This window comes from Brienomyrus brachyistius, chromosome 20 (assembly GCF_023856365.1).
Source record: "Brienomyrus brachyistius isolate T26 chromosome 20, BBRACH_0.4, whole genome shotgun sequence".
NCBI classification, from domain to species: Eukaryota; Metazoa; Chordata; class Actinopteri; order Osteoglossiformes; family Mormyridae; genus Brienomyrus; species Brienomyrus brachyistius.
The window spans coordinates 19,301,764-19,329,365 of record NC_064552.1 but is presented as its reverse complement, the minus strand read 5'-3'; the positions used below and the strand labels follow the sequence as shown (position 1 = coordinate 19,329,365).

Genomic DNA, 27,602 nt, shown 5'->3' with positions numbered 1-27,602 from the left:
TAAAGATGGAGTAGTGTTACTACCACTGTCTCACACCCCTGCGACCCGGGTTCGAGTCTCCGTCCCAGCTCTATGTGTGTGGAGTTTGCATGTTTTCCCTGTGTCATTGTGAGGTTTCCTCTTGGTTCTCTAGTTTTCCCTTTATAGTTCAACAATATGCTAAGTTTAATAATAGCCAAACTCCCCATGAATGGTGTGTGTGCCCTACAATGGGTTGGCGCCCCCTCCTGGGTCATTCCCAGACTTGCGCCGGACCCCCACGGCCCTGAACAGAATGAATGAGTATAGAAAATGGATGGATTTAATGATTTAGCATGAAACATATATAAGAAAAAGCTTTAAAATAGACTGTCATTAAATTCAACAAAGTTCTTTTTTGCTATCCACAGTTTCTGTACTGGAAATTGCCTCAGAAATTGCCAACAGCTTCTCAAATAATTATTCATTATCAATTTTCATAAATCATGGAAAGTGACCTTTAGAGAAAAAGAGCAAAAAGTGTGGAAAATGTCACTGACCAAAAACTGAGAATGAAGCTGTCAGATCTTTCGCATCGCTCTCCTTTTTCAAAAACATGCCAGATTGTCTGGTAGTTGCTATAGAAACTGTTGAAGTGGATGGTGCTTCAAATTAGATTAGACCTTTTTCAAACATGAGGATTGTGTGTTGGAGAGGTTGTGGTACAAATTCACAAGATTCTGGGATACATGTTCTGACTGGAAAATGTCAGATGCAATATCATATGTTTATGGTTGCAATAAATAACTACTCTAATGGATGCATAATCACACTACTTTGAATGAATGATTTTGAGAAGCATAACTCACATAATATTCTATTGCGGTTCCTCAAAATTCACTTACAAATGACTGATAATGAAGTCAATTGTAATATCTCTTTTCAGGTTAAATATTTTTAGATGACAATTCTGAATTCTGCATTCTGTGTCCATTCTACATTTTTCGTGAAATAAATGAAATACGTGAAACTAGGCAGACATTGAGCAGGAGCTGGGAATTTAGAATCTACATACCAGCCGACAAGAAAACAACACTAAGGTCAAAAGAAAGGATTTTGGAGTTTTAGATTTTGTAGGTAGCTATGTTTGGCTCAGAAAGGCAAAGCGTGCCAGAAGGCTGCAAGATCGTTACACGATAATAAAAGATTACTTCCTAATTGTTGGCACGGCATAAGTTTGGAGGTGAGATTGCATGGAGTGGGGGGTAGGCGGTGGGGCATGGGGGGGTCCAGGCTAACAGTGCGGCGACAAAAGAATCTATTTACATGTGGAGATACCACAGCCATGGAGTAAGAGAACACTACTTACAGCAGATCATGGCTAAAAAGCAAGCGGCATTTCAAATAACCAAACAAGCCAAAGTGTATTTGTATATTTCTGTAACACGGAGGTAAATCAGTCCATGCCCATTCTGCACAAAAAAGTATGAAGGCTCTTAAAAATAGTGGTGCTCTTCTGTTAATGAGTGTTTAAGTGGTTAATGAGTCAGTGAGTGTTTGTGTCTCAATATTAGCTGGCCAATCAATCTTCATTTATATAGCACTGTTTTAACCCAGGGTTTACAGAGTGCTTAATAGACATTTCAAAAGAAGTAAAAGAAATACATTAAGAAAGACATTAGGCCCACGAGAAATTAAAATAAGCTCAAAAAAAAAGAAAAAGAAACCCACCAGTACCATGGCATTTGAACCACCTACATTCTCGTTAGGGGCCTGTTGCACATGCCTCACCAGAGACTCTAGCCCCTACCTCAGTGGAGACTATAGCCGATGCCTCACCAGAGACTCTAGCCCCTGTCTCAGTGGGGACTATAGCCGATGCCTCACCAGAGACTCTAGCCCCTGCCTCAGTGGAGACTCTAGCCCCTGTCTCAGTGGGGACTATAGCCGATGCCTCACCAGAGACTCTAGCCCCTGCCTCAGTGGGGACTATAACCGATGCCTCACCAGAGACTCTAGCCCCTGCCTCAGTGGGGACTATAACCGATGCCTCACCAGAGACTCTAGCCCCTGCCTCAGTGGGGACTATAACCGATGCCTCACCAGAGACTCTAGCCCTGGCTCAGTGGGGACTATAGCCGATGCCTCACCAGAGACTCTAGCCCTGGCTCAGTGGGGACTATAGCCGATGCCTCACCAGAGACTCTAGCCCCTGCCTCAGTGGGGACTATAGCCGATGTCTCATCGGGGACTCTAGCCCCTGCCTCAGTGGGGACTATAGCCGATGCCTCACCAGAGACTCTAGCCCCTGTCTCAGTGGGGACTATAGCCGATGCCTCACCAGAGACTCTAGCCCCTGCCTCAGTGGGGACTATAACCGATGCCTCACCAGAGACTCTAGCCCCTGGCTCAGTGGGGACTATAGCCGATGCCTCACCAGAGACTCTAGCCCTGGCTCAGTGGGGACTATAGCCGATGCTCACCAGAGACTCTAGCCCCTGCCTCAGTGGGGACTATAGCCGATGCCTCACCAGAGACTCTAGCCCCTGCCTCAGTGGGGACTATAGCCGATGCCTCACCAGAGACTCTAGCCCCTGCCTCAGTGGGGACTATAGCCGATGCCTCACCAGAGACTCTAGCCCTGGCTGAGTGGGGACTATAGCCGATGCTCACCAGAGACTCTAGCCCCTGCCTCAGTGGGGACTATAGCCGATGCCTCACCAGAGACTCTAGCCCCTGCCTCAGTGGGGACTATAGCCGATGCCTCACCAGAGACTCTAGCCCCTGCCTCAGTGGGGACTATAGCCGATGCCTCACCAGAGACTCTAGCCCCTGCCTCAGTGGGGACTATAGCCGATGCTCACTGGGGACTCTAGCCCCTGCCTCAGTGGGGACTCTAACCGATGCTCACCGGGGACACCATCCCCTACCTCAGTGGAGACTATAGCCGATGCCTCACCAGAGACTCTAGCCCCTGCCTCAGTGGGGACTCTAACCGATGCCTCACCAGAGACTCTAGCCCCTGCCTCAGTGGGGACTATAGCCGATGTCTCATCGGGGACTCTAGCCCCTGCCTCAGTGGGGACTATAGCCGATGCCTCACCAGAGACTCTAGCCCCTGCCTCAGTGGGGACTATAACCGATGCCTCACCAGAGACTCTAGCCCCTGCCTCAGTGGGGACTATAACCGATGCCTCACCAGAGACTCTAGCCCCTGCCTCAGTGGGGACTATAACCGATGCCTCACCAGAGACTCTAGCCCCTGCCTCAGTGGGGACTATAACCGATGCCTCACCAGAGACTCTAGCCCCTGCCTCAGTGGGGACTATAACCGATGCCTCACCAGAGACTCTAGCCCCTGCCTCAGTGGAGACTCTAGCCCCTGTCTCAGTGGGGACTATAACCGATGCCTCACCAGAGACTCTAGCCCCTGCCTCAGTGGGGACTATAGCCGATGCCTCACCAGAGACTCTAGCCCCTACCTCAGTGGAGACTCTAGCCCCTGTCTCAGTGGGGACTATAACCGATGCCTCACCAGAGACTCTAGCCCCTGCCTCAGTGGGGACTATAGCCGATGCCTCACCAGAGACTCTAGCCCCTGCCTCAGTGGGGACTATAGCCGATGCCTCACCAGAGACTCTAGCCCCTGCCTCAGTGGGGACTATAGCCAATGTCTCATCGGGGACTCCAATAAGTTTTCTTATTATATAAATATCTATATTATTAACATGATTTGGCAACACCAACAATGCAGGGCTCATAATGCATTTAAACAGGTAGAGTAGGCTAATTACTCAAAATTTTACTCTTAGGATACAAGTCGGAATAAATTAGACTGCTAGTGCTCATTTGGTTGTTTATAAAATCTCAACACAGTCTGTCCAGTGTGATCACTGAGAGAGCCCTGTGGGTTCCTGGGTACAGAAGTGGAGGCAGGTTTAATAAAAACAGCTGGAAGAAACAGGAAATAAAGAAAAACAGACATTTCAGAGTCAGCAGGGGCGAAAACAAACATGAAAACAGCCAACTGGGGATTTGGGTGCATTTTCTTCAGAAAGAGGAAACAAAATTCAGTCGCTTATGAGTGTGAGCTCATCACCAGCCTCCCCTCAGTCTCACGGGTTCATGGCCAAACACACATTTACACAAGATCCGTGTCTTTTATCTTTAATACAATAAGATGCATCAGCAGGTCTGGTCCTGAGGGTCCTAGTGCCTGCTGCATTTCATTCCAGTCCAGCAATGTGCATCTTGCAGTGGGGGTCACGGTTCCGTTACGGCAATGAGGCATGTTGGCGCAGGGATTGTAGGAGCTTAACATCCTCTGAGGAAACTTCCAAGGTTCAGCAGCCAAGCATTTCTCTACATATGTTGTCACGACGCAGAGTGAGAACACAACCTCAGTTACATGTACTAGAGATTATGTATGTTAGCCTTAGATTTAGACAGTTGGTATGGGTGTCCCAAATTAAAGGATTCGTTTAAATCTACGAAAGCTGGCATCTCCCAGCTGAGACTGGGTGAAAATGGACAGTAATCTCAAAGATAGCACTTCAATAGCCAGATAATAGCCACTAGACAGATAAGAATTTGGAAACATTTTACTCACTAATGTAACTTTATCTGCATTAGGAGCAATCATTTCCACCTCGTGAATATGGCAGTCCGATTTGTCCCCATGCCAGAATGACCCTGTTATTATGACGCGGAGAGACGTTCGCAAGCTTTACACGAAGGCGGGGGACATTGAACTTTCAGATTATGCAGAAGTAAACTTCATTTAGATGACTCGAACTTGTGTCATTGTTACGCGTCTCACGAAAATGGTTTAACTGCTGTTTTACTTTTTAAGTAAAGGATTAATTGATGATTAAATTACATAACTATTCAGGCGCCAAAAACCAGTCAGAATTACCGATGATTGAACAATTCACGGCCTTCGAATGCATGACAGTGCATTCATTTTATGACACAAGAACAAAAGGCACCAGACTGTGACTAAACATCGCACTCTTCTTCTACAATGGATTTTTTGCAATAAATTATTTCATAAGTGTCAAATAAAACCACAGAACTCAATGTAAAGCTCAATCAGGTCTAATTAAACATAAAAATAGAAAAGTACTGAAACCCCCTGATTTAGTGTTTTAAAACACCATACGTTTTAGAGGAATAAACGTAACTTTTTAACAAGAGGATGCAACACGTGCCATTTGACAGGATTTTTTAAAGTTTGCACAGTGCGCTATCTACTGGTCATTTTACGCCACTAACGTACAAAGACCATGAAATGAACAATGTATATTTTAAAACTCAAGACTTCCCTTAACATCTCCGAATATTACTGTCAAATTTCAATGGATTAATTAGTCTTAAGAAATTATATTTTATTCTCATCATTTACATTTATAACTCATTTATAATTCAGCGCTCCTGTGCTCTTTTATCTGACAAAGAGAGCTCATTCCGTCAAACCTTCCACTCGATTCACGCACATTTGCAAGACGCTTCAGATATTTAATTGTAGATTGTTAACACTCTTTAACCGAAAGAGAAAGTTGCTGGATCTGCTTACTTTGAAGCAGGCCCGCCACGCATAATTCCCGGACACGGGGCGAAATTACGTCCACCCTCCCCCCACGCCTACGACAGCTTCTCTATGTGCCCATCTGAAACAGCGGGCATGATCCCATGCTGGAGCTGGGCTTCTGTACCTACAGGCGATCAGGACCCAGGCATAAACGTTTTTAACCTTTTAAAACCTTTATAGACACCACCCTATTTTACATGTGATCCATCCTTCCATCCATCCATTTTCTAAACCGCTTATCCTACTGGGTCGCGGGGGGTCCGGAGCCTATCCCGGAAGCAATGGGCACGAGGCAGGGAACAACCCTGGACGGGGGGCCAGCCCATCGCAGGGCACACTCACACACCATTCACTCTCACATGTGATATATGTAAAATAGATATAGATCTTTATGTCAGCACCTTGAGATTTTGTTCTAATGAAAAGTGTTATATAAATTAAATGCATAATAATAATAATCTCCCATCATGAACTCTCCCAAAAACGATCAAAAGGGTGACATGCTGTTTAAGTAAAATTAACTCTGTTGCGCTTCCGAGTAAAATTTGACACCCTTTTCTTTTGGTGAAGATTGTAAACTCGTACCGTTGATAGTGATGTAGCTCTTGTACCAGTACCGCTTACACTTGTAACTGGGCATTTACAGGATGCTTTGCCTAGTTGCACTTCCACCTAGTCGACTCCTCAGCAGCACATATATGTACAGTACAATGTGTTATTTTCCTCATTTGTAAGTCACTAACTGAAATTAAATGCAAATGTAATGCCTCAGGCTGTGGGAGTTTTATAAGCACAAGCAATTTCCAAGCATGAAGCCTTTGCCACCGGCCCAGGCAAGTCACAAGGTTTTTTCATAACTCTATGCAAACAATCAAACTACTATATAATTTAGTTCCACGGTCAGCAATGGCTGCTGAATTAATGCACGTTTCTGGATACTGATGGGAAACAGCGGTATCAGGGGAGCAGAGACACAGTCAAACTGGAAATATTTATTAAATCAACCAGCTGTCAATCAAACGACTTCTAACCGATTTATTGTGAGATATCATTTTGATTATGAGCTGTTTATATACTGTACCGGTCAAAACACCGGACACATCTTTTTTAAATGAATTTGTCTCTATTTTAGCTGTATTATTCACGTTACAGTACAAGGCGATGAAATATAACAATGAATAAGAGAAGTGTTTTGAGAACATCGCAAAATTTTTCCCCCTTTTCCTTCGATGACCGCATTGCAGACAGTTTTTCAACCAGCTTTCAGATGGTCACCTGGAATGATTCTCCAACTGTCCTGAAGGAATTTCTACAACTTCTGGGCACAAGTTGGCTACTTTGCTCTTACTATTCGATCTTTGTTATCTAAAACCAGCTCTATATGGTTTAGGGCAGGAGTGGTGAACCTGTTCCTTGGAGGGTTTTTGGGATGACCTCTCAGTAACCTCGAGATTTAGTGTCATGTTGAAAACCAAATGATTTTTGGTGAATAGTGTTCATGCCCTATGCTTGTTTCAGATGGTTGTGCTGCAGTCCTGTTACTTATTGCTCACAGGCGCATTGCACACGTATATAAATCAAGTCAAATTTATTTATAAAGCACTTTTTAAACAGGAGTTGATCCTAAAGTGCTGAACAAAAAGTAAATAAAACAGAAAACATAAAACTAAAGGAAAATAAAAGAAACCAATAAAAAGTCAGCTTAAACAATGACACTATAAAAGAAAGTAAAACCTGGAGTGATCACAACAAGCTAAAAGCCAGTGAATAAAAATGCGTTTTAAGACAGGATGCGAAAACAGACAGTGAAGGGGCCATCCTGACAGTTAGAAGTAAGGCACTGCACAGTTTAGGGGGTAAGACAGAAAAGGCACGAGGCACCTCTCTGCTTCAGCCTAGACTTCCGGACACTCCATTCAGACAGATCAGCTGACCTAAGTGATCTCAGTGGCGTGTAAGGAGTTATGAGTTCGGTGATGTATGAAGGGACCAGTCCGTTTAAGGCCTTGAAAGTGAACACGAGAACCTTGAAGCTAATTCTGAACTGTATAGGGAGCCAGTGAAGAAAGGCAAGTATCGGAGTATTGTGGGTGCGCTTTTTAGCTCCTGTTAAAAGACGTGCTGCAGCATTCTGTAGGTTGCAGATGGGAAAGGGATGACCGATTAATACCTGCATAAAGTACATTACAATAGTAAAGTCTCGATGGAATAAATTTGTTTATCCGTTTTAAAATCCTTGTCCATTATCACACCCAGATTCCAATTAGAAGATTTAACAAAAGGCTCCAAGCAATCTAGATTCAAGTTAAGTGGTTCATTGTTGCCACTTGTATGAAAAACAAACGATCTCAGTCTTGCTTTCATTGAAATGTAAAAAAATTCAGGCTTTTATGTCCTACAGGCAGTCCAGCAAAGGTCTTGATTATTATTGCATCGCTGTAGTGGGAAGTAAATTTGAATGTTGTCTGCATAACATTGAATGGAGACACCATGCTTTCTTAAAATTGAGCCTAAAGGGAGAATGTACAGAGAAAAAAAGCAAAGGCCTCAGAATAGAGCTCTGGGGGACTCCACAGTGCAGAGGAGCTGAAGAGGAAATACAGTCTAAACCCTGTGCCCAGCCCCCATTTCACGCTGTTCTGCGTTTGGCACTTCCTGTATCATGAGACCCTGCCCATCGCTGCTGTTGCATGTTGCACCATGGTCCTGAGGGACGGCATATAGTAGCACAGTATTCCTGAATGTGTGTGGTATGAAAAAGGCCACTTAAGTACGGTTTATCTGAAATGCGCCGTCCTACCTGAAGGATTCACTGCAAAAGAAAACCTACAGCAAAGCAGCCAGTTTAATGTAACGGAGCCCAATGAAAATGCATGCAGGCTGCGGTCACTGCTTTCCAGCTACATTCATGCCTAAACGTTTATGAAAGTGATTTAATCCAGACCTCAGAGAAGAAGCAGAGCCAAAAAGCCAGGACCCATGTATTAAAGTAACCGTGACCCATGCAGACAGACCGCATAGGGAACACTAAACACAATCATTGTGCTTTTGTTTTTATTTAGTGAACCTTTATTGTGAGAGCAGCAGTTACAAATCATGGCTACTGTATCCCTGTGCAGGAGCAGATAAGCTAAGTGTCAGCGCCCAGCAGTCGGATTACACACAACTACCAGGTGTGTATTTTGCACAATCAAAACCGAGAACAAAGGCTAAACTTGAAAAAAGTATTAAAAATTACATTTAAAAAACAAACAAGATGCATCTGCAGTTCCAAAGACTGAATATCGGCACAAAGATCCTTCATTCACCAGGCACTTTAACTGTTGATGTAACGGAGGCCTACAGTCATACCAGATCCCTTCCTGTCTTCGTAAAATACATTCTGATTACTATGATATTTGTTGTATTAAAAAATGCCAAATACATAGAAAAATGTAAAAATCCTCCTCCCAAAAAATAATAATAAAAACAGTATAGTTCTTGGACAAAAACTGATATTGAAAAACAGGACCTTCACAATAAATAAAGAGGCTCCTGAAAATCCTTCTAAAATACAAAAAAGAAATAAGAATATATATATGTATATAAAACAATACAACCCCCCCGACCCCGTTTAGATGTGATTAGTGCATGGATTTATACATTATAAACAACAGCGGCTGGGACAGTGTTCCCCGAATCAGGTGTGGAAGAGCATCTTTGTACCATGAACCTGCCATAATCAATGGTAAAGAATAAGTAAATGAAGACTTAATCTGGACATTGCCTGTATTGGCAACTGCGACCATCAGCAGTTGGCCAGAAATACGTGTCCGGTGAAAAATGCCAGGCTGACATAAACCTCACCGTCCCATTACACTGACACACACTAAAACAATTCAGAGGGGTAAGATGTCCTCTTCGAAAAAGAGTCTGGCGTCCAATTCTGAGACATGGATATTATTTTAAACAGTACACTTCAGTTACAATTAACGCAAAATCTAACTAATACAGTTTAAAATTTCCTACTGCTGTCACCAGCACACGTGAGCCACCAGAGCCAAAGTCTCAGTCACACGCGGCTGCAAGTTCGCTTGGCTGATCCACTCCTGGCGGTAGGGGGTGGGGGCAGGGGCAGGGGTAGGCCACAGCTAGGTCCCTTAGAGGTAGATCCAAAGGTTTCATGAGGCAAGGAAGAAAAGTATAAAGATCTTAAAAGAATTTTAAAACCTCTGGAATCACGTGGCCAGAAGACATAAATTATGTTGGTGGTTTGGTGGCTGTGCCGGGATTTCGTCCGACGTCTAACCCATCCACTACATCTATATAAAAACAGACGGGAACACAGTCTCTGTGGTTGTATAATCCATGTCCATCTCCTTCTCCTCCGAGAGAGGTGGAGAGGTTCTCCGCATGATCACACTTTGCTGTCAGAAGGCACCTCCCCCAGGGCATTGACCAATTCGCTGAAAGAGGGTCGTTCCTTCGGACTGCAGGCCCAGCAGCGAACCATCAGCTTGTAGACCTTGGAGGGGCAGCCTTCAGGATTGGCCAGTTTCAGCTTCCCCGCCTGCAGACCTGTGAGAAACGTGAGAGCATAGGGTGAGGAGAAGGCGACGGAAGCACAGAGTGCAGGGCGAGAAGGCGGCAGCGGGGGGGCACTGAGCGCGAGCAAGGAGAAGGCGGCGGGGGGGCACAGAGCACGGAGCGAGGAGAAGGCGGCGGGGGGGCACAGAGCACGGAGCGAGGAGAAGGCGGCGGGGGGGCACAGAGCACGGAGCGAGGAGAAGGTGGTGGGGGGGCACAGAGCACGGAGCGAGGAGAAGGCGGTGGGGGGGCACAGAGCACGGAGCGAGGAGAAGGCGGTGGGGGGGCACAGAGCACGGAGCGAGGAGAAGGCGGTGGGGGGGCACAGAGCACGGAGCGAGGAGAAGGCGGCGGCGGCACAGAGCAGGAGGCGAGGAGAAGGCGGCGGCGGCACAGAGCAGGAGGCGAGGAGAAGGCGGCGGTGGCACAGAGCAGGAGGCGAGGAGAAGGCGGCGGCGGCACAGAGCAGGAGGCGAGGAGAAGGCGGCGGTGGCACAGAGCAGGAGGCGAGGAGGAGGTGGCGGCGGGGGCACAGAGAGCGGGGCGAGAAGGCGGCAGCGGGAGGGGGGGGCCCAGAGCACGGGGCGAGGAGAAGGCGGCGGTGGGGGCACAGAGCAGGAGGTGGCAGCGGGGGCACAGAGCAGGAGATGAGAAGAAGGTGGTGGCACAGAGCGCGGGGCGAGAAGGTGGCGGGGGCACAGAGCAGGAGGTGGCAGCGGGGGCACAGAGCAGGAGGCGAGGAGAAGGCGGCGGCAGGGGCACATAGCAAGAGGCGAGGAGAAGGAGGCGGCGGCGGGGGCAGAGAAGGAGGCGAGGAGAAGGCAGTGGCGGGGGCAAAGAGCAGAAGACAAGAACAAGGTGGCGGCGGGGGCATAGAGCACGGGGCAAGGAGAAGGCGGAGGCACAGAGCACGGGATTTAGGGACAGGCCTTCTTCATACTCCCACATATAGTTTACCAGAGTGATTTCGGCCAACATCACTGTTTGTCCTGATTACATTTAAGTACCAAAATCGCACAAAGATGTGCAAAAAAATATCAAAACCCTTAAACCTCTGATTAGGCTTTTATCCGATTTTTGGACTTAAATGAATGTAACTTTATAAATGCTTAGATTATGACTGTGGTAATAAATATTCCCATTCTTTTCATTGTGTTCCAGTACCTTAGGAACCGTGGAGGCCCAGCATCTGGAAGACATTAGCCTTAGCCAGCTGCTGATTGCTCGTGGTTACGGAGGCTTTGTGGACACCGGTTTCATTTTCAACCGACTTGCAAACATTGTGGCGAGTGACCCACTACGCTGAGGATCCGGCCTCACTCTGACCTGAGTGAGCCAGCAGTGCTGCAAGGAGACACACGTACGCTGATGTCGAAAAGCCAGGCTTTGGCCCTGGTGGTTTGGTCAGGGCAGGGATGTGATGAGTCCAGCGCTTCTGGATCAGATCAGTCACCAGATGTGACATGACTGAGGGAGGGAATTCTTCTGTGGTCCAGAGAGCACATCTGTCACCAGGCTGTGATTTACTGGTTGCCATGGTGAGGGTCACATTGTCCAGTGGCTACTGAGCTTTCATCGTCTAATAAAATTAGTTCCCAAGGTAAAATGGGGGCTGTGAGTCTAAGAACCATGCAAAGACTAATCGCCAGTTAGGAGGAAAGCAGATGTTGACTGGGAGGAGCGAAAGGAGAACGGAGAATGTGCAGAACCACGAGAGGCGCTCACCTTCCAGAACCTCGTCGTCGCCAAGCTTGGTGTAGGGCAGCTCCCCGAGGCTGAAAACCTCCCACATCAGCACCCCGAAGGACCAGACGTCTGTCTTGGTGGAGAAGTCGTCCTCAAAGACGGACTCCGCCGGCAGCCAGCGCAGCGGGATCCAGGCCTGCCGGTAGTGGAAGTACTCGCTGCGTGCAGACAAACACCAGAACGTGTCAGGTGGGGGTCACATCTGCTCCCCTACTCACCGCCTTCGCCGTCCTCCATGAATGACACTTGGTCATACGCTTTAAATACTTGTTTCATTTGTTTTGGAGGAGTATGCAGATAGTCCTGCTCACCTTATGCTTACAACACAGGTTAGGGGCAGTACAATATGTCTGTATGCAGCGTTATGACTGCAAATCTGGTGTATGTACAAATTCGTGCAGATTTATAAACCAGCAAAAAGAAAAAATGTAAATGGCAATCCTGGGGATTAACTATTATATCACAAACATTTTTGAGATTTTAACATGACGTGCAAGACGAAGTGCATGGATTGTGTACTGACTGCATAAATGCATCAAAATGGTTGTCTGAAACCACCCATTTATCCACAACTTCCATAAATGCTTATCCAGTAGCCGGGAAACGGGTGGGCTGGGAGCCTTTGCCCAGCAAGGCTGGGGATACCCTGGATGGGATACCAGTCTAACAGGTACCTCCACTAACGATCACACACTATCAGGGATTCAGAGACAGCAGCTAACCAAACCACCATGGGAGGAAACTTGAGGGAGGGAGTGGTATTTAAATACAACGTATCCTTTCACTTTCCTCCACCAGGGGGCAACCCGGCCTGAGTCAACGCTTTTTGGTTGAACTGAAAGTGAGACAGTGGCAGCTTGTTTTATTCTGGTTGTTCTGCCACATAATGTAGGACGGTCATTTAGGGAACTGGAAGCGGAACACTGATTCTGGACTATAGAACTTGTACTGAGAACCCAAGTGTTACCAGTGATTTGTTTGATTTCAATGTTACCTTTTTTTCTTCATGACAAGACTGAATAAGAGACTATTAGCCATTTAACTCCAGGGCCAGTGCCCATGCCTAAATTCTGGCCCAGTCGTTGCATTCACACCAAAAATAACAGTGACGCCGGGCCCATTTTTCTGGCCCTGCAAGACTGCTGGGCCAGAGTTGGGAGCGTGTGACGTCAGGAGGCGCGGTTTGAGTCGTCAGAGCATAAAGCAAAACTTTACAAAGTGATACGGAGTGAATTGGAGGTGGTAGGGGTTAGAGTAATGGAGCAAGTCGAGAGCGAGATTTTAAAAATGAAAAAGAAAGTTATTGCTGTGTTTACATGTAATGTGACGAACTGTAATTATGATTGGTATAAGAGTAACTAGGGCTGCTTCATTTTTAAACATTTTTGTACATCCAACCAATTTTTTGTAATGACAACTTAGCCAAGTCATAAGTTACCATTAGAGTTTGACTTCGGTATACTAGCGAGTGATTAATAACGTACAGATATCTGCTTTGTTACAGCAATGAAATTGACACTCACAGGTTCTTACGTAAAATTTACCTGTTGTGTGCTTGAAGAGAATGTGGATGGACGTATATTTATTTATTCCATGTGAAAGATTTACATAGTTCTTGATTATTTGCATATTTGTAAAATAAAAGTTTACCAAAATGTTTCGTTCTTTCGTCTTCACTCTCCCTATTAAAGCAGTCCGTTAATGCATATTGCACAGTAGTTCCTCCAGCACACCCTACTTATTTTATGAGCATTTGCACCGATTTTATGAGAAATTACTATGCATTTTAACCTTTATATGCTAATTTGTACTTCAGTTGCGATATAAAGGTTAAAATGCACAATAATTCTTTATCGTAGAAAAAAACACATAAAATAAGTACGCATTTACATGATTGCCGCATGTATGGCTTTTAAAGGTAAATGCGGGACATTTTGAATGAACTATGTTGGGTTATACCCAGGAAAGATAACATATAAAACAAAAAAATAATGAAAGCATTCAGAAAATTCTTTCTTTCATACCATCGAACACGGTCCTACATTTTGACTTCACTACCGAAACGGTAACCTTGACATACTGATGTCATCGTTCTACCCTTTCGGCACCAAGTGCAGTATGAATGCAAGATGGTTTTTGGTGAAGCGAATGTGAGCTCCAGCCCAGCTCTGGCCAAGCAACTGCACCTGCATCCCCCTCGCCCAGTCCCATCCTAACCACCTGCATCCCCCTCGCCCAGTCCCATCCTAACCACCTGCATCCCCCTCGCCCAGTCCCATCCTAACCACCTGCATCCCCCTCGCCCAGTCCCATCCTAACCACCTGCATCCCCCTCGCCCAGTCCCATCCTAACCACCTGCATCCCCCTCGCCCAGTCCCATCCTAACCACCTGCATCCCCCTCGCCCAGTCCCATCCTTACCACCTGCATCCCCCTCGCCCAGTCCCATCCTAACCACCTGCATCCCCCTCGCCCAGTCCCATCCTAACCACCTGCATCCCCCTCGCCCAGTCCCATCCTAACCACCTGCATCCCCCTCGCCCAGTCCCATCCTAACCACCTGCATCCCCCTCGCCCAGTCCCATCCTTACCACCTGCATCCCCCTCGCCCAGTCCCATCCTAACCACCTGCATCCCCCTCGCCCAGTCCCATCCTAACCACCTGCATCCCCCTCGCCCAGTCCCATCCTAACCACCTGCATCCCCCTCGCCCAGTCCCATCCTAACCACCTGCATCCCCCTCGCCCAGTCCCATCCTTACCACCTGCATCCCCCTCGCCCAGTCCCATCCTAACCACCTGCATCCCTGTACTCCCCACCGCCCATACCCGCCCCCCCGCCTCTGCTCCCCCAGCCTCGTCTCTGGCCCCTCCATCCGGTCCCCATCCCCACCGTCCATACCCTGCCCTGTCTCTGGCCCCCGCCCCACCCCCACCGTGTTACCTGTTGTAGACGTCCTTGCTGAGGCGGAGGGCGGACACCTTCACCTGGCGCTGGCTGCTGATCAGGCAGTTCCGTGCAGCCAAGTCCCTGTGCACCAAGCGGTGGTTGGCCAAGTGCTCCATGCCCTGGGCCACCTGGGCACAGATGGCCACCTGGGAGACGACACGAGACAGAGGACAAGGTGGAGCGTTATGACAGAACACTATACAGTAACAATACTTCATTCGCTCCCTATTCAGCAATATCAAAAATGTGGCCAGTACTTTAGGGTTTGGGGCTAACGGTTGTATCAGTCTGACTAAGGGATTAAGCAGGTGACCTTTTGATCATGGGCAGACTATTAATTCAAAGAACCACACACCAGTCAAAGAACTTACATGGCCAAGCAGTGTGATCTCCAAACACTCCAGCTGCTCAGCTTTTTGGTTTTGTGTGCATTTGGTGTGTGTGTGGGTCTGGTACAGAAGAGGATCAGGATCTGTGTGTGTTTGGAATGGCAGGGAGGGTGGCCATCAGCTTTAAGTGGCCTTTCCTACTTCCGCTATTTCCGCTATGGGCTTAGAGTGACACTTTCTCGTCCTTTGGTGGAGGGTACCGGCTTTCCCCCCTGAGCATGTGCCGCCGGGCAGGGCAATGGCTTCCAGATACACCCACCTTCTGCTTGGTGCTCAGTGGCTGTGGCTTCACCTTGTCGTCTTTGCTTTTGGAAATCCTCAGGAACTGCTTCAGGTCCCCCTGCGGACGAAGGAGTGGAATTAGGGCAGACATGTACCAGCTCCACGGATTCTCAACGGGTGAGCATCAATCTGTGGCGGAGAGAAGGCAGAAATCCACCCCCAGGCCCCGTGAGCGGCAGGAATGGAGGCACCAACCAGGTCCCCGTATTCCAGGATCATGTAGTGGGGTTCCGCCTCCCGGCAAAGGCCCAGCAGCCGCGCCACGTTGGGGTGGCTCAGCTTGCCGAACATGTCGCACTCGCGCCGGAAGTCCAGCTGCAGCTGCTCGTCTCGTGCCTGCAGGCTCTTCAGCAGCACCACTGTCTCTGCCTCACCCTCCTCAATGCCCTGGGCTCTGGCCAGCAGCACTTCCCCGAATTCTCCCTTTCCTGGAGGCAGTAGGATGGGAACGCGAGTCACATGAGTTTGCAAGAGTGGACCTGCTGGCGGAAAGCTTCAGAACGGCTGGCATGATCACAGCGAGCAGAGATCCCCTCTGATCACAGCGAGATCACACAGAGCAGAGAACCTCTCAGCCTTACAGCTTAATCACTAACCTTGAAAATTAATTATTTTTATTTTATATTTGATATTTCTAAGCTCTGTTTGTTATTTTAATCTTGCAATAATATCCCTTGGGATGGATGAAGTTTTATCTTCCCTAATTTAACGTTAATGCTGGTGAAAGAATTACATTCTCAAAATGTATCTGGAGAACATCACATGAACTGATGTAACAACTTGAGACCTTAAATAGTGATGCAGAGCCCTGTGAACAGTTAGGATCCCCTAGAGTGATGTTACCCAGACATTCCCTATTGGTTCTGCAAGATCATCTCTATGTTGTAATTAAAAGCAGAATAAATACAAGATTCAGTTAGGGGGATGGGGAGCTCCGCCATATGACCACAAGCCAAGAGGTTTAAGCCAGTGCTGACATCATCTTTAGCAGCGACAGGGTGGCGGGGTATGGGGTGGGAGGGTTGGTGCACAACTTAATTTTTTTAATACAATGGTCTATTTATTTGGGGGAACAATGGAGTCAAATTATACACTAGGGGCAGACGCCCACCCCCATCTCCCCATCACCCAGGTTCCTATGCCGGCACAGCAGTCTGCGCTGCATGTTTCAACCAGTTATCTATCAGGCACCATTACAATGTATCAAACCCAAACCTCCCAAATCTGTGTTAAAGGACAGAGGTCCATTTAGGAGAGTGATGTTCTGCATATATGCATGTGTGCCTGCAGGAATGCTATTTCTGCAGCAGGCTGTTACACTACTGATTAACAAGGCTCAGTGCCGACATGATAGATGAGTAGAATATATGGATTGATAGAGTAGAATACATGGACGATTGTTATTCATTTGTTCAGGTCACAATCACTCTTAGGCTATGTTCAAACTATCGTGCTGAAGTGACTCAAATCGGATTTTTTGCCTTAATGTGACACAGATGTGATATTTTCAAATCGGATGCGTGTCACTTTCATATGAGGCACTAAATCGGATACGTATCCGATTCGCGGCCATGCGATCTGAATGTGAACCCTCAGATTGTAATTCATGTGGCTTTTTGCTTATACGCATGTGCTGACATCAGCCTGCACCGGCAGGCTCGTACCCATACGTCTCTTGATGCAGCAGTTCCAGCAATAACTGCGAAAACCTGACATTTTCTCCTTTTCGACCTGCTCATGTACAGCTGATTCACTGTTTGTCGTCCTCCAGAGCAAAGTGCGATGCATGGGTGAGCTACTAACGCCTCCATTTTTAATGCCGCGAGTCGTCCCACAGATATGACGTTTTTTGTTGTTGGTGACGCAGTTGACCCGTATAAAAACGTATCGATGTGCGCATGCGTGACGTTTCGGAGGACTGATGCGTTCACATTACAGTCAGATACAGGTCACATGTAGTTATGAATGTGAACCGTCAAGAACCGTCAAATCCGATCTGAGCAAAAAATCGGAATTGAACGGTGTGGCTGGCAGCGTGAATGTAGCCTTATACAGCCAGATAAAGGGCCCAGCATCTTTCAATGCACTGTGAGCCATTTACCCAGGGTGGTGATGGTGTGCAGCTTGTCCCGAGGAAACTGCAGCTTGTCGTTGCTGCTGTGCTGCTTGTTAGCCGCGGCAGCGGTGCCCAGATTAGTGAAAGCCACTTCGTCCTGGATCTCAGCCGTCGTCTGGCCATTCTGTTGCACAGCACCCCCTAAAGGGCACAGCACAAACTGCATTAGACTGCATCTACACAGGCAACATAGAATCATCCAATTGAACTCTCCCTGTTCTTAGGATTTATAGTTCACTGAAAATCCCCAGAAGAAAATTATCTGCTTTCAATATTACCGGCCTGCTTTCAGTAAAAAGAGCGAAAGTTTTGTAACATTCCAAGTTTAAAAGCTGCTTGGAACAGAAAACAATTGTACGTCTGTGGGGACCAACAGCTGAAATATCCTACAACCAAAACCTAAAGGTTGTCTCTTCATTCTGCTATTCCACTCTCATGCTGTAGATGGCACTGCTGAGATGGCGCATGCAGGGCGCCACCCCACGTCATGATCCTTGAGCGACACCCACCATTGAGGCACTCCATCTCGGGCTCCTCCCGCTCGGTGCTCTTCTGCAGCCTCTTGGCGTTACGCCTCTTCTTGCAGTAAAACATGAGGCCCAGTACGACGATGATGTAGGCTACAGCCGCCCCCACCGACAGCCCGATGGTCTGGATCATCTTGTATGGTGCCTTCTCGTTCTCCTCAACGAGCTGCTGCACCGGCTTCTCTGTTGGGGAGACGGAGCCATGGAAGAAACCCTTAAACATCCATCTAAGGTCCAAAACCATCATATTCCGGCCTCTGTATCCTGATACAGAACAAGGCACTGCACTTAAGCCAACTGAAAACACAGGACTCGCCAGTTTATCACAGGTCAATAATTATTCCAAGTGCAAAACGGAATGTGCGTTGCTATAACGACACCTGCAACACGGCAAGTCAGTCCGGGTGACAAAATCCCCTCCTGTCTGCTCCACAGCTCTGATCACATTGACCGTCCAAAATCGGATCAAAAACTCATCTCTACTAAGATGACCTCTAAGGACAGTTCTGGTTCCGCTGGACTTTCTCCATGAGGATGAGGCACACTTTCTTCCTCTTCTGAGAACGGCAGGCAACATTTGAGGAGTCACACGGCAAGCGACCACCATCAGATGACACTTCTGCTTACTGAATTAGGGTCTCAGTCATGGCACAAGATACCCACTGTAGCTGCTGGCTATGAACTATGCCAAAGGTATACAGCAGGTGACGTTAATCCTGTCTGTCACTGAACTTCAGATAAGGGTGTAAGGATGTTCCTCGGACAAACTATATGGGCTCAGAAATGTTTGTTTCTTCTCCTGTTTTGGTACAAAGGCATGTAGTTCTTAGGGGTATCAGCCAGGACTCACCCACAACGTAGAGTTCTGCCAGCGTGGAGCGGATGTTGCAGCTGTTTCCCGCGATGCAGGCATACTTTCCAGTGTCCTCCGTGCCGACGTCATGGATGACCAGGGAGCCGTTTGGCATCTTCTGGAACCTGTGATGCGGGAGCCGGAAAATAAGAACATCAGCAAATTTCTGAGCTTGATCTTGGGAAGCCCCGAACCTATCCTAGTACTGCGGTCAAAAGTATTTAAAGTATCGATTCTTGCGAGTAAACAGGCTCAATACTTTGTATATTTTTTGGCATCGATTCTACAGCCTGAACTTCCACCGTGCTCTGAACTTTGAGGCTCATAGGTCTAGGGATGCGGATTGGTAGCCTAAGTGTAGCATCACACACGGGGTGTTACTGAGCTGACTGGTTTAGAAGTAACAGCTTTCACCACTGCGCTTTAATCGATAAAGAGCGCAGCCAGAATGATGTCCGGAAATACTTTGACAGGAGTTTACGAAAGCTTGTACAGTTTTCACTGCAAACAAAACTTCAGCATACTTTTACTGACTTACATTTTATAATGCGAGTGTCGAAAATGGTATAGAAGTTTGATATGATACCAAGAAAAGTACTGAAGTGCAGGGGACGCCAATGTTTCACCCATAGAGCTGGACTTGTTAGGGGAAATGATGACATATTTGTATCTATGCCAGTAACAGCCTACAACAATGACTTCAAATTAACACCAACCAGATTCACAACAGACACCTGCATTGTTTGCCGGAAGCAGCGATGAGTGACGCATCATCAGGGCCAAACATCAAACAAGCCCTGATCTCTGCCTCCAGCAGTTATAAGCAGCTGTGGTACATTCTCTCCCAGCCAGTGCGGGCTGGGCCCTGGCAGCAGCTCCTCACCTGCTTGTGCTGGGGTCCAGAAACTTATCCTTGATTCTCCACTGGATGTAAGGCTCGGGGTCACCGGTGGCCTGGCAGTGGAGGATGGCCGTGTGGCCCTGGTACACCGTGGTATTCTCCGGTCCGAGCTTAAACTGAATGTACTCTGTAATACAAGAGGGGCCACAGTGTCACAGTGTGGGACTGGTCCTCCCTCCTGCCATGGAAGACATGATGTCTAAAGGCAGCAAACCATAAGAGGCCAAAGTTTCTGCACAACGAGCCAAGATCCTGGATTTTCTGCTTCTTCTGGCCTTTCAGTATGACTGTCTAAAAACAGACTTGCCATAACACTAATGGAACCCAGGTCCCTTCATCACTGTTTGTGGGTGCAGCAGGACGCAAAACCTAATGCCCATTTTGGAAGGTGAGAGCACGCTAGGGGCCGGGTGCTGGTGTCCAGGGGGAGAGGATATCGAATAGATCAAAGGGCCTGAATACCCCCACAGTTAAAGGCTCCTGCTGCCCCGGGTCTGAACCATGGACCTCTGTCCCATTCATCAGAGTCACCATGACAGCGGGGGGGCACCAAGTGCCTGGGGCTCCTAAGGTAAGCAGCTGTGGCTGGCGAGGCCTGCAGAGCGGACTGTGCGGACACAGCAGCCAAATAAACCCTATCTGGTGTGTCTGGCAAAGAGGAGAACGCATTTTGCTAGAGCAGTGTTTCACAATCTGGTCATCAGGGACCCACAGATGGTCCACATTTTTGCTCCCTCCCTCCTCCCTACCAGGAGCTCGGAGGGAGCAAAAACATGAACGGCAAAACTAACACACATAAGTGCGTGTATGTGTGTGTATGAACTAGAATGGTGTTTGATCATGTGACGTTAGTATTTGAGGCGACGTCACTTCCTTGTGCCCTCAATGGCCACCACAGGTATCTCGATGGCGTGTCTCCCCAATCTGCGTGTAACCAACTGCGTGACTTGATGTAACGCCTGAGCTACATTAGTTTGCACCCTTCTCGTATCAAGTCCAGTTAAGATTGTAAGTTCCTCTACCCTCTGTGACAACACAAACAACCTATCAAACGCATCTACTGCTGATACCCGATTAATTTCCATGTCATCTGCTAAGGCAGAAATATTTACTGCAAGCTCTTCTGCTGCCATTACTCATTCTAACAAAACGAACAAATCCGTTGAATGCTAACGAGGCCCTAAACAAGGAAGTGACGTCGTTAATGAAGGTCCACCTTGATGAGCAGTCTGACAGTTGGGAATTGCAAATTGAGTTGTCTCCCAAACATGCAATGCAATTCCCGGGGACGCCATTGCCATTTGAATAAAGAGGCAAAAAGCCCATGGTAATACGAAATGCAATTCAGTGATTTGTTATTCTATTTGTTATTCAAAATATTTTTAAATGAATTAAGGATTTCATAAGCACTTTGCACATTGAAATGCCGATTGCAGAATGTATTTTCAAATTACATGCACAGATTAAATATTGAAATGACAAATGCATGCTCTGATTGAATATTGAATTGACAATTGCCAAATGAATTTCCATTTGAATAAAGAGGCAAAAAACCCATGGCAAAACGAAATGCAATTCAGTGAATTGTCATTCTATTTTTTATTCAAAACATTATGAAATTAATTAAGGATTGCATAAGCACTTTGCACATTGAATTGCCAATTGCAAAATATATTTTCAAATTACATGCACAGATTAAATATTGAAATGACAAATGCATGCTCTGATTGAATATTGAATTGACAATTGCAAAATGAATTGCCATTTGAATTTTTGTGCTTATAATCTTCCATAGGAGTTCTACAAAGCTACCACTAGAGGCACTAATCAGCCATTGGATCAGAGGAGCGTTACTGTGAATTATAAGTCCTGTAAACTTGATAAAAACACCTACCATAAAATTAACATCCCTCTATGGTTTCACCTGCTCCACGGAATTTCATGGAACCAGAGAGCCAGTTACCTGCTACAGCGAAGTGGACCGGCGCGCGGATCTCCCCCTGCAGGCTGTTGGAGGCGATGCATGTGTAATTTCCCGCATCACTGCGTTTCACTCTGCTGAAGTGCAACGTGCCACCATTCTGCTCCACGTGGAGGGGGATCGGACTGCCATCTGCAGGGGGCAACAGAGAACCAACTTCGCCTTTAGCAGGGAAGCATCACAGCTACATGACTGCAGGAATTTAGGGATTGATAGTGTGAAAGAACTGATGAAAGTCACTGCATTCCTTCAAGGTGTCCTGACCCAGGTGGAATCTGCCCCCTTTGCCTGTCAGACGCCGATTCCGTTGTCACTGCGCTGGGGCTGCTCAGCCCCAACAGGCTGCAGTCAGAGCACCGATGGAGCCGCCCTGCCCAATGCCCCACCCAGGGCCACCCCCAGAGATGTCACCCACCTGACATGGTCCAGTGGATGGTGGGCTTCTCCCGACCCTTGGCCGAGCACTGCACAGTGAGTGCTTTACCCAGCTCCAGACACTGCAATGGCTGAGGGGTGGGGGTGAACTTCAGCTTCTCTGGGGGAGGGCAGAGAGGCCGCAGGTCACCATGTTTACCTGTCCTTTTTACAGCCAGGTATCTTATTACACTGCCTTCAGAGTTTTTAACTCGAAGGTGCAATGACGGTGTGTCTTGAAGCTTATGTAAAGTCTAAACTATTTAGATAAACTAACAAAAAATCCAATGACAATGAGGCCAACATTTTCTAAACCGTCTTGGCATAGTATTGTGGACTGGTGCCCTCTACAGGCCGGCTGAGTGCAGGTGAGCGTGGTCCGGATGCTCACCCAGTACCAGGACACGGGCGAGACCCTGTAGCATCCCGCCCTGCGTACGACTCTGGCAGCTGTACACCTGGCTGTCGTACACCTCCACGCTGTTGATGCGCAGCGTGCCGTTTGGGAATAGCTTGAAGCGTGTGTCCTGAGGGAGAGGCAGAGAAGGGACACAGGGGGTCAACAGGGGGAAGAGATGACATCACAAGGTCGGGGAGTGGTAGCTGGCAGCAGGGATGAGGGAAACACATGCCCATTCCTGTCCAGATCAGCACTGTTCAGGATGTGAGTAGGTATCCAGCGTTTGACACTGATGCTCCTGAACATGCCGCATTTCACATATAGAGAAGGAGTGCTCTGAGAGGGGCAGGATTCAGGGAGTGCACACACACACACACACACACACACACACAAATGCACGCACGCACGCACACACACTCTGTACACAAGCTTCATTTTTTAAAAATATGAGCAATACTGAAACCCCGCCTACTAAACACGCATATACCACGCATTAAGCAGCCAATTACAGCCAAGGAATAATGATTGACATGATATATGGGGGGGAGCTGCAAAGCCAGCAGGAGGAAGATAGAGGAGGCATAATTATCCCAATAAATTACCAAAGAGGAACAGCGCCACCATGTGTCTCAGTGTGTAAACAATAAGAATACACAGTATTAACATGTACTTCCTGTCTGACTGGGGGCGATCCAGCCTCACCTCTGCGGTGATGGGGGCCTGGTTCCGGTGCCAGGTGACGACGGGGTCTGGGGTGGCTGTGGTGTGACAGTGTAGGTACCCCGGGCGGCCCTCCTCCAGCTGGCTGTCCTCGGGCTTAGTGACCCACTGTGGGGCAGCTGCCACATACGCATGGAGAAAACAACCCCCGTCAGCTCAGAGCAACCCGGGAGACGTCAGCGAGCAGCCAGTCAAGGAAGGTGACCAATGAGAGCACACCGTGTCGCCACTAGAGACACACCCCCTCCTGCAGGTCTGTATTAAGGAGCAGGGCCCATGTGTATAAGAACATCCCCTAAGAAAACCCTCCACAACCCATAACAACTCAGCTTTTATCCAGCGATCCAGACACCTACAGTTAGTCTCCAAATCAATATTTCTCAGCCTGGTCCTCGGGGACCCCCTGACAGTGCACATTTTTGCTCCCTCCTAGCTTCTTGCCAGACAGTTCACATTAGCCTATTGGGAGCTGGAGCAAAAACGTGGACTGTCTGGGAGTCTCCAAGGGCCAGGTTGAAAAACACTGCTCTAAAATACCAATAAAGTATGAGAGTGTGTGTGTATGTGGCCCGTGGAACTGGCATCCCATCCAAGGAGTTCCCTTGGCTCGTGCCCTGTACTGTCTGGGGACATATTCAAGGCCGGACCAGGAGTAACTTTAACTCCACTCTGTCACTCCCTTTCTTATATTGGGTCTCATAGGTGGAAAGTTCAGGTCCAGAAAGTAAAAATCCAGGCCAGGATTTTGTTTCAACCAACCAGTGGAGTATAATGAGTCAGAGTTAGAGTACTCACCCTGGTTGGTTGAAACAAAATCCTGATCTGGATTTTTACTTTCTGGACCTGAAATTTCCACCTCTGCCTGGTCAGATGTAGGCACAGAGTCTAGCTAAACGGGGAGCTTTGGGGGCTCGTGTGGGGGTCGCAGTCTGGAAGGCGCTCATGCTTACTGGCCACAGTGACGGTCAAGAGTTGTCGTCTCTGGCCAGCCTTGTTACGGGCTAAGCAGATGTAGTCCCCCGAGTCGCCACCCTGGGTGGGGCTGAAGACCAGCTCCAGGCCATCCTGCCGGACGCGGCCCTCAGAGGGCATCGGCGAGCCATCCCGCTCCCACCACACGTCCGGCTCGGGGTGGCCACGGGGGGGCTTGCAGGCCACGCGCTGCATGGTATCCACCGCGAAGGTCTTCGTCATGGGCTGGCCCATGTCCTCCAGCTCTGCGAGAGCGGGTTGGGCAGGGAGAAACGGAGAGAGAGGGACCATGAAGAAGGGAAAGAGAAACAAAAGAAGAAACAGGGATCGTCGTGAACCAAGACAGTCTGGGGGGGGGGGGGGGGGGGGTCACATGACACACGGAACTCAAACATCTCGCTTATATGACACCTTCATTGTCAGCTTAGTGGTAAAAGGGGTTGCAGTAAATCTGCTTTTAATGTGTAGCACTTTGAGATTTTGGTGATAAAAAGTGCTTTGGGGAGCAAATGTATCATTAAGGCAGGCAGAATGTAGTCAGAGGTGCTAAGTGATGATTCATATCCGCTAATTCAGACCTCTTCACCACAAGCCCTGCAAGCCGAAGCTTAAGGGCAGACTATCACCGCGGTATAAAACCACATTAATCACTGCGATCTGTGCAGGAAGGCGCCTGCTACTCCCAAAGGTCAGCCCACGTGCGTTTGATGGCCAATAGCCGTTCTGGGAACTGTGCTCAGATTGTGACATGCAGCAGGACCACACCAGGTTCCGCTAGGAGAAAAAAAGCTGGAAGCTATTTCGAAGAATCCTTCCCTGTTTCTCAGAACCCAGAACCCCCAGGGCACAACTGCGTGTAAGACTAATGAATTAAGGTCAGATTTTTTGGGGATAAAAGCACTTAAATGGAACTATGATCTGACTGGCTAATGCTACGCTACAGCGTCTCTAGCAAGCTTAGCTTTTCCTGCGTCAAACAAGTGGAAAACAGCATTTTAAGGCTTCAGTTAAACACAATGGTGTTTAGGTGGGTTTCAGGTTGAACAGGGGGATGCAGGGGTTGATGTGTGTGGAAGGGAACAGGACAAGGTTGGCATCATTTAGTGGAGTGTGTTGGTATCTGTCTGAAAAAAGCCACCTCCCACCAAACGTTAACAGAATCTTTTTAGCCTAAAATGATACGTCACCTCCAAATTACTTCATTATGCTATTAGCCCTGCACACAGAGCCAATTTTGGATTTTAATGCATTTTGTTCTTCATATGTTAGGGTCAGGTTAACTGAATATTTATCACTCGTTCCACAGGGACCTTTCGAGTCACCATGGGAATAAGGAATCGTGCCTTTATCTTTCCCTAGGAGTGTGTCTGTGTTTGGCCCAGTTTAGCCTCGTTCTCATACCAGCCAATCGCAGAGTGGCCTGCAGGGTGACGGCAGGGCCCCGTGGACCCCGGGCCACACACTTGTAGAGTCCCGTGCTGCGGACCTTCACCTGGGTGATGAGGAGGGTGCCGTTGGGGAAGACGGCCACGCTGCAGGGGAGGAGGGGGTTAGGTTAGCTTGGACCTTTACACATTCAATCCACATCAACCAATGAGTAAGGCTTTGCATGTACTTGTCACCCTGCAGTAGCTTAATTATCAATAAATTTAATTATCAAATAGTTTTGAAGGGCCGGGACGATGTTACATGCTCAGAATACACCTGTCACCTATTTTAAGTACCAAATTTTCTGCAGCTATTTAAAGCACCACTGAAACAGAGTAATGTGTTCTATTAAAAGCAGGCTGATATGATTTATGGTTCACCTGTAATAGGCACAGTACCGTAATTTATGGCCCTTAAATACTAGAGCAGGAGCCCAGAAAATCCATCCCGAGCTGTTAGAGTCTAATTATTAAGAATCTCGGCACTGCGAAACAGAGCAAAGACCGAAAACTTTTCGCACACACACGCATATGCAAACCCGGGGTGGGAACACGCCATGGAATGAGAGAGAAACACTCAAACTCACAGGCTGAAATCAGAGCCTGCAGCTTGCATGCTTGCCCATAGGGAGCGAAAGCAAAGGGGCGTTATGGCAGAATACAGACCTCTGCAGCTGTCCCCCCCCCCCCCCCCCGCTGGGCGTGACTGCTGATGACAGGTGACTGAGACAGACAGATGCCATGTCAGGTCAGCTGCAGAGACTAACTGGCTTAAAACCAGCCGATTCAGCCAATCGCATGCGAGGAAGGCGGGTCACTCCCATCGAGGGCTCTTAACAGGCAACAGCTGGCCGAGCTAATGAAGCGGGGTCAGGATGTGCCCGTCATATCAAACCTGTTTTTTTTATCTGTAAGGTAGCAGAATTATCCAGTGTAATTCTCTGCAGAAAACAGAAAACTATGCAATTTGTTTAAGATGTGAGCAAAAGTGTGGGTGTAACAATGAATCCGACCATCCATCCATCGATTTTCCAAACCGCTTATCCTACTGGATCGCGGGGGTACCGGAGCCTATCCCGGAAGCAATGGGCACGAGGCAGGGAACAACCCAGGATGGGGGGCCAACACATCGCAGGGCACATTCACACACCATTCACTCACACATGCACACCTAGGGGCAATTTAGCAAGTCCAATTAGCCTCAGCATGTTTTTGGACTGTGGGGACGACGACATGGGGAGAACATGCAAACTCCACACACGTGACCTAGGCCAACAGTGCTAACCACTGCACCACCATGCCGCCCCCTAATGAATCATGACCATAAAATAAAATAAAAAAATGTCCACTTTGGTAACATTATAAGCATACAAGATCACAACAAATCTCGAACTCTGCAATCTGACATGTCCCACAAGAAAACGGTTGGTTTTACTAACGACACACACACACACACACACAGATTCTATACATATTTTCCTACATTAACAATATAACTATTAATATATTAATTACTATATAACGGATCACATGAAAGAATGAACCTCGTGCCTTATCTCTCTGATTTTATTCACCAGCTTATACTGTAGCCAGTCAGTTCAGTCCAGTCCATATACAAAACCCATTAACCATAGAGCCGTCACCACTGACAACACAATACTCTGAGTGCCTGTCAATCACATCGCCACAGCAACACCTCAGCCACTTCAGCATTAGCTGCTGTGCTCTTCCAGTCCCCAGCTTCTCTTTTGAGCATCAATGAGATGGACAGAAGTTTAACAGGACATCGGCCAAATGCCCCGATAACATCC

At 47.8% G+C, this 27,602-nt stretch overlaps 1 protein-coding gene across 1 annotated transcript in view; it reads right to left on the bottom strand.

The window, feature by feature from the left end:
• Positions 1–8,594: 8,594 nt before the first annotated feature.
• The window catches only part of LOC125715875 (inactive tyrosine-protein kinase 7-like), a 73,076-nt gene continuing 54,068 nt past the window's right edge, over positions 8,595–27,602 (bottom strand). The window contains exons 6-20 of the mRNA XM_048987907.1: positions 25,766–25,896; positions 24,343–24,609; positions 23,375–23,511; positions 22,664–22,799; positions 22,274–22,393; positions 21,841–21,990; positions 19,860–20,004; positions 18,974–19,101; positions 18,106–18,306; positions 17,582–17,737; positions 15,676–15,908; positions 15,458–15,538; positions 14,804–14,955; positions 11,840–12,018; positions 8,595–10,105 (exon numbers count right to left, since the gene is read on the bottom strand). Coding sequence (XP_048843864.1) covers positions 9,945–10,105; positions 11,840–12,018; positions 14,804–14,955; positions 15,458–15,538; positions 15,676–15,908; positions 17,582–17,737; positions 18,106–18,306; positions 18,974–19,101; positions 19,860–20,004; positions 21,841–21,990; positions 22,274–22,393; positions 22,664–22,799; positions 23,375–23,511; positions 24,343–24,609; positions 25,766–25,896 — 2,377 coding nt within the window. The 3' untranslated portion in view covers positions 8,595–9,944. The remainder of the gene's footprint in view (positions 10,106–11,839; positions 12,019–14,803; positions 14,956–15,457; positions 15,539–15,675; positions 15,909–17,581; positions 17,738–18,105; positions 18,307–18,973; positions 19,102–19,859; positions 20,005–21,840; positions 21,991–22,273; positions 22,394–22,663; positions 22,800–23,374; positions 23,512–24,342; positions 24,610–25,765; positions 25,897–27,602) is intronic.